General features: G+C 39.4%; 1 protein-coding gene across 10 annotated transcripts in view; it reads right to left on the reverse strand.

The window, feature by feature from the left end:
* Lrrc9 (leucine rich repeat containing 9) overlaps positions 1-12,418 on the reverse strand; it is a 77,242-nt gene that overhangs the window by 19,603 nt on the left and 45,221 nt on the right. For all 10 annotated transcript variants that reach the window (XR_013106779.1, XR_013106781.1, XR_013106780.1 and 7 more), the window contains 4 exons: positions 10,269-10,403; positions 8,741-8,918; positions 6,984-7,204; positions 6,291-6,413 (listed from right to left, as the gene is read on the reverse strand). Coding sequence is in view for 6 of the 10 variants with exons in the window: in XM_076922029.1 (XP_076778144.1) it covers positions 6,291-6,413; positions 6,984-7,204; positions 8,741-8,918; positions 10,269-10,403 (657 nt within the window). In the remaining 4 variants the exon portion in view is untranslated. The remainder of the gene's footprint in view (positions 1-6,290; positions 6,414-6,983; positions 7,205-8,740; positions 8,919-10,268; positions 10,404-12,418) is intronic.

The raw sequence follows: 12,418 nt of genomic DNA on the forward strand, positions 1-12,418 counted from the left end.
AGGAAGTAAAACCACAAGAAAGAGATAGATGTGTGGCAGGATTTTCCCTGTCAAATTACATTAAAATATTAGTGCAGCAGGAGGCTTGTGATTGGACAGGGAAAAGGGAGGCGGAGCTAAGAGTTGGAGGGAGGGAGGGAGAGAAAGAGAGAGAGAGAGAGAGAGAGAGAGAGAGAGAGAGAGAGAGAGAGAGAGCCAGCCTCTCAGGTGAGAGGGGAGAAGGATCAAGAGGGAGGACAGACAGGAAGATTTAGAACCAGGGTGGTTTTAAATATCCACAGGTAGATATAACAAAATGTAGGAATGAAATAATCGGGGCGACTTGTCTATCAAATTGGCCAACTTGTATCAATTGGCTCTAAAACTATTGTGTGGGCATCTTATGAATTGAGAATTTATTGATATATAAATCTGACTGATTATAAGCTTCAAGAGTTTTGATTTTACCAGGTTACTGTGTATTGTGATATCTACCCATGAGGTGGGTGGTCGCTCCATGGGGCTAGCCGTGGAGGCAGCAGAGTTGGCAGGCGGTGGAAAGATTTTGGAGCTCTGAATCAGAGTCTCCATGAGACAAGAACAGGCTGGCCACTGCCGTCAGTGCAGAGCCAGCCAGCTCACTGAGTAGAGTAGCTAATCAAGCATGGGAACTTGGCAGATTCATTTATTTAAAAATATTTCCCACAACATAGATGCTACGAAAAGATTTAATTCTGAAAAATAATATAACCAGGCAGTTATCCCAAGGGCAGTGATTTTTCAGTTGGTATTAGAGAAAACTGATAAGTCATTTGATCAACACTTACCCTCCCTTTTTATATTTTTAACTCACAAAGACTTCATATTTGAAATGAAGAAATATACTCTTCAAACAAAATGATTTTTGCATTTCCTACATTTTCAAAAATATGTAGGAAGGTGAAACAAAATGAAGTTGCAACTACCTAGAGAGCTCTTTAGTTCTTCACAGACTTTGCCTTCACTTAGTTAACAGTATAGAAAGAACTGTCCCACTTGAAACAAGTCATGTGTCATCTCTCAGTCCTTGTGTGCATCAATGCTTTGACCTGTACCATTCCTGGTCTATTTACAGCTCAAAAGGCTCCAGGGATACATTGCCCTTTACTTCCCTTTGCTCCCACTCCTCACTGCTTTTTCTTCCTTTCCCTTTTCATTTTAGTTTTCCTAGGCAAAGTATTAAAGCCTGTCAGAAGCCATCTAGGAAAGGCTATGGCAGCAAGTACGTTTTCTAGAGATGGCCCACCATTTTGCATGGCTGCGATGGGTGAGCTCTGAGATTGAAGGCCCCCAGAGACTTCATTCCAGGATTGCTTCTCGCTGCTGATGTGCCTTTCCTGTCACTATTACATAGCCTAAGGATTCCTGGGAATCAGCTCGCCCTATCGAGCAGATTTCCTGCAGAGTTCATATGAAGATGAACTTTTAAGTAGTAATGCTGTATAGACAATGTGATTTCATAACTCCCAATAATGATTTAAGTGTGAGACCATTATCTGGTGACTAAAGGTCATAAACTAGGGATGGGCAATTTATTATAGGTACAGGAACAGAAAATAAATAATGGACTAGTTTATCTATACAAGACTTCAAAATAATGATACACAAGGCAGATGATTTTCTCTTGACAAAACCATGCTAACTTATGACATAAAAATATTTCTTTAAACTTATAATGAACTTATGAATCTAGTAACAGATAATGAATATTTAGACAGGTAATAGTCTTAAATGGAAAGACATATAAACAATTCTATTGTAATCCCTTAAGTCTTATCGATCTATGACATGAACTATTGCCTTAAACTTAGTATGAACTCATAGAATGTAAAAATTATTAGAAAACGATGTGACCAATTATTCTGGAAAAAGATAAAAACTAAGAACTACAAGAAAATGGTGGTGCAGTCTTCTTCAGCTTCATCCAGTATGTATGTGCCTTTGTGTTCTCTCTCTCTCTCTCTCTCTCTCTCTCTCTCTCTCTCTCTCTCTCTCTTCTCCTTCCTTGCTTCCTTTCCTTCCCTTTTCATTTTCCTTTTATTTCCCTTTTCTTTTTTTTTCTTTTCTTTTCTCTTCTCTCTGGCTCATGAAGAGTTAAAGAACTCCAAGCCTCTTGTCTGGCCAGGAAGGGGCTTGAGTCAAAGAGAAAAGAACCAAGGTAATTAAGTTTTTTTTCCCCTGCTGCCATCATCAGGAGTTAATCGCCAGATGCCAGTGAGTAGCTTTTGGCCACATAATCGCAGACAGAAACATCTTTGGCCCTGATAGCTGACTCCATACCCTTTCCTTGCCTTCTTCAGGAAACTGGGTGCTGGGATAAGTCCCCACACCCCAAGCCTTACCCAGACATTTCTGCATTCTGTACTCTCTTTCTTCAGACACCCTTAGAGATGCTTTCAGTTTAACTATCAGCTCTCTTCAAGCTGTTTCTGACTCTTAAAAAAATGTCAATGAAATTTCCATGTCCAAATTTAGTCTCCCAATTTCAATTGCCTGCTTGATATTTCCAGTAAGATAATCATGAGATGTAATTAGTCTGAAATTAGCCAGCTCCTCTGCCTTTCTTCTAGTTTATTACATCTTGGGGCCTGTTTGTTACAGTAGTCTTGGCGACTATGACTATCAGGGATCTGTTGATGCTCATTAAAGGAAAGTTATTTTCTCCTACTCAATCAAAAGCATGGAATCAGCTCCTGGCCTGAGTTGAGACCTGATATACCATTGTTTCCTCTCTTAAGAGTTAATTCACCAGACCCTGTCAATTACCTTTCCAAAACTTCACCCCTTAGGAAGGTTTATTCAGTCAAAGGTGAGCTGAAGCATTGGGAAGAATAATTTTCCCCTTAGTGAGGTAACGTGTTTCTTCTTCAGCCTATCACCCTCAGTGTGGTCACTCATGGACCCATCACTATGCTGATCTTTTAAGGTCTAGCCACCAGAAAAGTGCAACTTTCTCTTTTTCTTTTTTATCACTTGGGGGGTGCTGGGGGGGGGGATACTAACCAAAGCCTAAGCACGAAAGTTTTCTGTAGCATTTTGGGTCTTCTTAATCCTCTCCTGAAGTGACCTCCTTTGGCCATGGACGGACCTGCTGCCGTGTGGCTGGCCACTGAGCTCCCTTGCTGAACATGCTGACCTAACTCAAGGCAAGGCTTTCTCTCTTCTTCTTTTCCACATACTTTTCCCAGTGGCTGCCAAGATTTATAACTTGCTGGTGCTGTTATTGTCTCTTAAACATTAGTAAAATTGACCTTAAGCTTCCTAGTGAGTATCTTTTAAAATTCTTTTATGAAGGCCAAGTATCCAAAGAGGTAGTAAACCCAACTTCCCCCTTAACACTTCTACTGCAGTTGTGAACTTTGTAGCTGTTAAAAATCCGATTCCTTAGCATAACTGTAGCCATGTTTGCCTCATGCCTGCCAGCCAAATCTTGTTGTTGTAATGCTGACATAGGAAATTCTTCCTGCAGGGTCAGATTGCCCACATATCCTGTTACATTCTTAGCTTTGTTTTTCTTGGAAATTCCACAACCACAGGCTCCACTTAGGACCAATCACATTAAAGGTCAGTTTGAACTATTTTGTTTAGCTAGCCAAAACAGCTTGTACCACCCTGAAGCTGCCTATGAGTTCATTGTGGGTTTTGCCTTCATAGGCTGGCCCTGAGAAACATTCAAGGTCTTAGTCTTAGCTCCGGAGTCTGTGCTACGCCGCTGATCCCCCTGATCAATCAAATCAGTCTTGGTGTGTGTGTGTGTTCAATAAACTACTCTTGTTTGACAGAGACCAGAGTCTGAGTGGTTTGTGTAGTGATTCCTGGACCCCAGCAGTAGAAGGTCTCTTTTCATGCTTGCTGTGTGTGGCTGATAAATTCTGTCAATTTCCCCTGGCATTTCTCCTGTACAATACTAACTCAGCCAAGCCTTGCTCAGCTTACAAGACTAGAAGATAACAGGCATATTTAAGGTGGTGTGACTGAAGAGGCCCCATCACTTCTCAGAAGTCTCAGTTTTCTGTTTCTATTTATTTGTTTGTTTGTTTTATTTTTTTGTTTTTGTTTTGAGACAGGGTCCCTCTGTATAGCCCTTGCTGTCTTGGAACTTACTACATAGACCAAACTGGCCTCGAACTCACAGAGATCTGCCTGCCTCTGCCTCTGCATGCTAGGATTAAAGGCATGCATCACCACTGCCTAGCCATCTTTCTATTTTTAAAGTCACCTCCTTCTGGTTCAGTTTCTCATTTGTTCCTTGTATATTTTAGTAATTTTCTTTGCTGTTATCTTCTCTACTGCCATAATTACTGCTATTAGATGAGAATTCTTAATACACAGTTCTAGATGTGTAATCACCCTTCTGAAAACTACTCAGCACGTTCCTATTCTCTTTAACCTGACGTCCAACTCTTCAGACTAGTTTTTCTGTCCCATTATTAAGTCATAGTTTTGTAACATACCCCATCCCACAAAGAACTTAGAGAAGCTTACAGAAAACATATAAGAAAACAATAGAAGCACAAATAATAAATAATGAAGAAGATCAAGACTAACAACAAAGTAAGTTAAGCCAGGCAGTGGTGGTGCACACCTTTAATCCCAGCACTTGGCAGGAAGAGGCAGGCAGATCTCTTAGTTAGATGCAAACCTAGTCTACAGAAGGAGGTCCAGGATAGCCAGGGCTGTTACATAGAGAACATCGAGAAACCCTGTCTCAAAAACAAACAAACAACCCAACAAAAACAACATAAATTAGAACAGATAAAAACTAGGGTTATAGACAGAGACAATATAATATCCTATAGAATTTCTATTACTGAATCATAAAATTGGCCCTGAGCTTTTGAGATGCTAAAATGAAAAAAGAAATACTTACACAATATTCATCATTAGTCCCCTACATTTATCTCTAAAAGTATTTTCTCATGACAACTTTCAAATGAGGGCAGTTAATAAAAAGGATACAAGTTCCAACATGTTTAGAGCAAATGCAATATTAGTTGTATAAGACTATGCTTAAAAAACCTACCCTTAGTGAAGGCTAGGGACTGAATGAACCCAACAGATATACTTCTGGAGAAATTGCATTTATTGGAATGGGATGTTTTATTCAGTGAGACCCTGAAAATGTCTGAAGAGATTAGACAAAATGTCTGAAATCTCTGAAGAGATTGCTAATCTCTTCAGAGTGTCTCAGAGTATTAAACCACCAGGAGTTGTCTTTCAATTTTCTAGAAAATATGATACACATTTTTGTTTGATGAGAGCTAGATAATATTACACTAGGAAACTGCATCCTTCATAGGATTGTCTGGCACTTATTCTGTTACATGGAGCCTGGAAGTTCCTGATGAACTTGCTTGTTATAGAACATGGGTCTTCAGATAAGGATTTTGTGTTCATTCCTAAGCCCTGGGTTTTCCATTTACTATTTTAAGTAATCTTTCCATACTACATTTGTGAGTTCAAATATATCTTCCATAATTGTCAACATTGTATTTCCCCAGGAACTAAGAAACAGTTCTTAAGCCTAAGAGGATGATGGTGCTCTGGTGTGTACGTCTACTCTGCTTCATAAAATTATGCCTTGTTTGCTGCAGCATTGATTAGAGATTCAACCCAGAACGTTACACATTAGGAAATTACTCATCACTAAGCTTCATCCACAGCTGCTGCTCTTCACTTAAAAGACTCTTTAAAAAAAATGTCTGTGCTATGGTGTGTGCATACGGAGGTCAGGGGACGAATGTCTGTGCTATGGTGTGTGCGTACGGAGGTCAGGGGATGACCTTAGGCACGGGTCCTTCCTTTTTATCTTCTTTGTCAATGATGAGTGTACCAGGCTACCTGCCCAAAGCTTCTGAGGATTCTTTTTTGTCTGCTTCCTACCCCACTGTAGAAGCACTAGGGTTACAGGTACAGAAGACCATGCCTAGCTTTACATGTGATACAGAGATCCCAGCCCAGTGCCTCACGCTTGCGCTATGGGCTCCTTACCTGCTGAGCCCACTCTTTAGTTTAGAGGCACCAAGTTCACTGAATGACAAAGCAAACAGCATCTTTCCTCTTTGCCTCATGTTAGACTATAAAAACTTCACCAGGTGAGAGAGTTGTAAAATTCAGAACCAAAAAGAGCTTCTGAGAAGTAGATTTTAAATAATTATGGTAGGGTTCAGTATAATACTAGAGATAGATTAATATTCAAAATGCTTATGATCTGTGAGTATGCAAATATATGTGTTGTGGATCAAATGCTATGATTCATAAAAACAACTTACAATTGAGATTCCATCCAAGGCCTTCAGTTCTGGAAGATGAAATATTACAAACAATCGATAGTTTTCCTGGTTCCATATAATAATGTTTCCATACATGTCTAGAATGACCAAGTTGCATAAACCCTAGATAATGAGAATATATTCAATTTATGCAAATCATGCTCCATCAAGTTATTTTTCCAGAGGTTAGACAACCTTGAATTTTAATATTTCAATTATATATATATATGTATATATATATATGTCATAGATTTTGAGTGTTTATGGAAAATAAGATAATTTCAGAAAAACAAACAGTGTGTGCTTTCCCTCATATATGGAGCTGGTGGAGAGAAAGGCCATGAGGGTGGGAGGAAATATTATGGGAGGGAAGAGGAAAAGGAGGAGCAGCAGGAGGTGGGGGGCAGTAAAGGGGTATGGATGTGATCAAAACAACTGTATGTGCCGTGAAAATGTCATAATAAAATAAATTACTTTGAACCATTAAGTATGCTGATAAAAAGTTACCCCATACTTGTATCAGATTGCTATCATTTGTACATTTACATAAAATGAATGCAAATATATTTCAATAAGCCTTGTTTTTTATTTTCTTCTTTATAGTTTAAACAAACTCTGTGCAGTGAGCATGGCTTCCATAGCAGAAACAGTAAATGCTATTACAAGCTGAAAACTGATAGCCCAGACAGTCACCTTTAAGTTGTAGATCTCTTGGTTCACAGCTATGTAGTTATTGCTTATGTACAACTCGATCAGAGTGAATGTCTTTTGTAAAGCACTCAGTGATGTGATCCTGTTGTTCTCAAGAGAGAGGGAGTGGAGATGAAGCATGTTATCAAATGTATGCTTTTCCAGGCCTGTGAGAAGGTTGTTGTTCATGCTGAGGCGGCTTAATTTAGTCAGCCTGGTGATGCCTAGAAAATCAGCAAAGCCAAGGAGAGACTCAGACGGCAGGTTAGTTTCAAACAGAACAAGCTAGCCATTGCATCAGTTGACGCTCCTTGTGTAAATCATTTCTTTCTTTGTGTTTCAGAAGGACAGAGTCGTGTGTAAAGTTCTACTCATACATCAAAGTTTGATTTTGGATTTCTAAGTAGATTCATTTTTCTTAGGTGTTAAAGAAAGGCATTTTGTAGGTAATAATTTCTCCTTCAAAAATAAAAATATAATAGCTACTAGATCTCATTTTAAAACACCAAAGAATAGAAACCTGAGTATAGCACACTGGAAATTATGGAATCTGCTGTAGTAATGGCAACCATTTTTCCCAATTATCACATTACATGCCTAAAATTGTTTTTAGCATGAAGTTCAAAAGCTAGCCATTCCCAGCAGAATCTAACCCCAATGTTCACAGTGAAGAGGCGTGCAGGCAGGAGGGAGCAGTTGAAAGAAGGAGCTTTTTAAAAAATTTTTCTTTTTAAAAACAAGGTCTTAATATATAGCTCAAACTGGTCTCAGACTTACAGCACACAGTTCTCCTGTCTTAGACAACTGAGTGCTGGGGTTACTGACAGAAGTCACCACACACCTGGCTAAAAGAAAGAACTCTGGAGTCACAGTTACTGTCAAATGGGTGACACAGAGCCACAGGCAAATGATACAACTACTCTATTTCCTCGTCTATTACAGGGTCGTATGAAAGAAAGCCCACTTCTAAAGGGTTACAGAATTAAGTACAACTGTTTCTAGGAAGGGAGACTATGAGACAGTTTTTAGCAGGCCAGAGAAGGTTTCATTCAATTTCTTTCCATGAAAGGCATCAAGTGAGGGTAGGGATAGAATCCAAGACAGCTGCAGAATATTTAATTTAGTGTGTTTTAGAGCACACTGTGTAAATGTTGGGTTTTAGCTGCAGTAAGCACAAACCAGTGTCATCTGAGGAATCTAGGCTAGCTGCTGCGGGGAGGAGACTTCACTCTCTGGCAAAGAATCAATGTTCTAATATTAAACTTTAAACAGTCCAAGTGCATTCATGACATTATGACTGAGACCTTAGTAAAGATTAATTGGTTTGGAAGTGGAGCCACAGAAGATGTCTACAGGACTTTTTCATTTTCTAATTTCCAATGAGTATAATGTTCACTTCTGTTAAGGTCTTCACATTTCTAAATATCACCTTAATTCCGTATCTTGCAAAATGAAGCGGACTGTTGGCTCTTTCCCAAAGAAAGCCTCACCCATACATTTCTACAGTGCTACAAGTGCTAATGACCACCTCACTTCTGCATTGCTACACACAGGGTGTAGTCACTGATGGTAAGCCCCTGCATTAGAAAGGAGAGGGGCCTGGGGGTTGACAGATGCCAGGGCTCATTGTGCTTAGTGAGCCGTCCATCATCCATCCCATCCATAGGCACGCAGACACCGCCAACACAGGCCTTCTGGAGGCTCTCTAGACATCTTCCCCTTTGGTTGCTCAAGCCATGGGGGTATGGTGTTTGTCTTACCTTCTATCTTTGAGATGCAGTTCCCATCTAATGTGAGCTCCTCCAGGTTGACACAGGACTCGAGGCCTTCCATTTTGGAGAGGTTATTATTGCTGAACGATGCCCATTTCAAATTCTCCAATTTTTCTAGATTTGTGATTTCAAAGAGATGTTGTCCATCTAAATTTAAGGCAGTTATCTATACAATAATTTATATTACATGTTACTTCTGAATCTTGCAAACAAATTCAAAATAATTAGATTTAAAAATCTAACAAAACAATCCAAATGTGATATATAAATGCTAGAATTCCTTCAGGAACTAATGACACAGAAAAGTCTTAGATTAGAACAAAGTTAAAGAGCCACAAGCCTCTAACAAGGATGTTTGTAATGTTGTGGGCAAAGGGGCAGGCCAGTTGGGTATCACTGCAGCTGCTGGTAAAGAGCTGCCTGTCCCTTTGGGGACAGCCTCAGCTGCAGAGCCACTTTTCTTCAGGGTACACTCATTCCCAGCCTGGCTCATTGTTAATGGTGAATATAAAGATGTGGCCATTTCAGCCCCACTTGAAACATATTTAAAGTATCACTCTGATACCAAGACTTGGGGCTACCATTGAGCCTGCACTGCAGCCCAATAACAACCTATATTATATAAGAAAAATGTCACCAAGGTTTCCCATTTTCAAGGGTTCTATTAGCTTTGTTGGTATCTTTCAAGTCTGCACTAGAAAGGACTCTGATGTGATCAGGTGACCTTATATAGCAAGAAGCTGTTGGGGCTGTGGCCTGTCCCTAGCTAAGGTCTGGATAATTTCCAGATTCTCTTGCAAAAATTTCTGCTCCCTTGCCATCAGGGTGTTGGCTTGATCTCTGGCTCTGAGCATTAAGTTGGCTAAATTTAGTATCAAAGTCTACTCTTTAGTTATATCCTTTATTCTACATCTCCAATTTATAGACCTTTATTCTAAATCTCCAATTCCATTAATAACCATAGTTGAAGATGAGTCCCTGTAACATCTTTCTAGAACTTGGTCTCTTTAAAAAAAAAAGGGGGGGGGGTACATTTATTACTTTAAAAATGATAAATTGCCTTGTATGTTTTCTCAACTTTATTGAAGCATAATTAACCATTTAAAATGATAACTATTTAGAGTGTGTTATTTAATAGGCATGCATTATAAATTAAACACTGTGATCTCAATTAGATGTGGAATTTAAGTAGCTAAACTCACGGAGGCAGAGGGAAGATTGGTACTTTCTGGGGATGGAGATGGGAGGGTCGTGAAGTAGGGTCAAAGGGCACAAAGTTTTAACTTTTCAAGAACAATCAGCTCTGAGGGGCTAACGTATAGTGTTGTGACTACAGTTGGAAACACTGTGGATACACTTGACATTTGCCAGGAAAGTACATCTTAAGTCTTCCTTTCCCATTTTATCTCTTCATGTTTCTGTTCCTGGTCTATCTGTATCCTCTTCATGGTTCACACCAATGTTGGATACAGAGACCAACGTAAGCTAATATAAGTTTTAATGAATCAATTGTTACCTTCAAGTACCAGTTCCCAGTCAGATGAAAGTGGGGTCCTAGCTTTGAAATCTGGGTCAGAATTTTGGCAGAAGGCCATATACTAAGCATCCGGGGTCTCTCCTCTTTAGAGCTAGAATGCTGCAAGAGAGTTAACTAATAAAATAAAAAAAAAAATAGGATGAATAAAAGGGGTAGCATAAGGATGTTCATTTACATACAGCTAAGAAGGTTTGTTCCCACGGAAAATAGCCCAATAAATGATTTTAAAAACATTTCCTTTCCTTAAAATATCCGCCATATCCAGGTAAATTTTAATTTTCAGCTTGTCTTGTTTTCCTAAACACAACTTCAAGAATGGTTTACTTTAAACATTCATCTAATGTTGCCATAAGACCAGTTATGATCTAGACCAGTCTCACTGTCCTGTAAACTCCCTTAGATGGGATTCCTCTCACATGTTTGTCTACCACCCCACTCCTTTCTTCTTCTAGTCCTGTGTGTGCTTATACACAATGCATCATTAAGCTGTATGTTGTTTGAACTTTTTGGAAACAAAACTATGTATTGTATTTCATTGTTCCTTTGCAACACTATGAAATTCATCTATGCTGCAGCGTTGAGTTGGAGTTCATTTGTAGTCAGCAGTGTGAAAATTCCCTCTGTGTGACTCTCTCTCCCCCCTCCCTTCCTTTTCTAGACAAGGTCTCATGTAGCACAGACTGCCCTTGAACTTTCTGTGTTACTTAGGACGACCTTAAACTTCCGAGTCGATTGCCTTCACCTCCCAAGGGCTGGAGATAATAGATGTGCACACCATGCCTGGTTTGTGGGGTGCTGAGAATTGAACCCAAGGCCTTTTGCATGATAGACAAGCACTTGGGGACCCACAGAACTATCTCCCTAGCCTTGTATAGTCTTCTCTTAATGACTCTACTAACCAGGAACATTGTTGTTGAGTCCAAGGCTATTGTTATTAAGAACACTGCCGCTGTGGATACCCTTGTGTCTTTGTGTATGATTCCTGCACATACACAGCATTTATTCAGAGAATATAAAGTTACAGAAGTTTGGGGGGGGGCAGGGAAGGGAGGAGGAGGGAGTGAAGAGAGAGGTAGGAAGTCAAATAAAATTCCCAAAGCAATTGTAACAATTATAATTACAGTTTCATATTCTTGCTGTAACTTAAACTTTTTGCCAGTCTGTACTAATTGGCAGATTATTGTGTTTGAACCTTTGTTTTTTGAATGTTAATATGGTAAAGCACCATTTTCTAAATTAGTTGGCTGTTCTGATATTCTATCCAATGAAATGCTTTTCAAACCCCTTCCTTGTTTTGTTTCTCAGTTGGTTGTCTTTTTTCTGTACACATTTGGGATATTGAGAGAGACTCTATTTTGACATTTGTGTTCTAAATGTTCTTCCCTGGCATCTTACTTACCTTTTCCCATTCTTTCCTTATAGTATCCTTTAAGGCTGTGCTAGTTTCACTGTAGATAAATCCCACCTTTCATGATATGCCTGTTGTCTCCTTTCTTATGAATAATTGCTTAATCCATGGCTGTAAGGTTAAATCACATGGATATTTTGTTCCAAACATTCTTGGTTTTATCTTTTGCACTGAAGATTTTTTAAAAAGATTTATTTATTTTTATGTGCATTGGTGTTTTGCCTGCATACACACACACACACACACACACACATACACACGTGTGTATATGTGTGTGTGTGTGTGTTGGTTCACAGACATTTGTGAGCTGCCATGTTGGTGCTGGGAATTGAACCTGGACCCCGTTGGAGGAGCAGTCTTAACCACTGAGCCATCTGTCCAGTTCACTGCAGTGAAGTTTTAATGCACTGGCCCCAGAACTTTGTACTGAGCAGCTGCTTGGGTCTACAAAGGTGGTTCTATCGTCTATCAAGCTCTCCCAGAGGTTTGGGCCTCTACTTGTTCTTTGTTCTGAGATGTTATCTGTCTTAAAACTTTTAGTAGTCTTTGATTTCTATTGGAGCCAATATTAAAGTCTTTCTCAATACATTAATTATACTTTAATCAACAAAGGTTTTCATCCCTTCATTTTGATTAGATCATAAACCAACTGTTATGTTGTTCAAGGAAAGAACATTCAAGTAACTCAGGATCTCGGGTAGAGGGTAGCTGGGGGTAGAGG

Source organism: Arvicanthis niloticus, chromosome 23, assembly GCF_011762505.2.
Source record: "Arvicanthis niloticus isolate mArvNil1 chromosome 23, mArvNil1.pat.X, whole genome shotgun sequence".
NCBI classification, from domain to species: Eukaryota; Metazoa; Chordata; class Mammalia; order Rodentia; family Muridae; genus Arvicanthis; species Arvicanthis niloticus.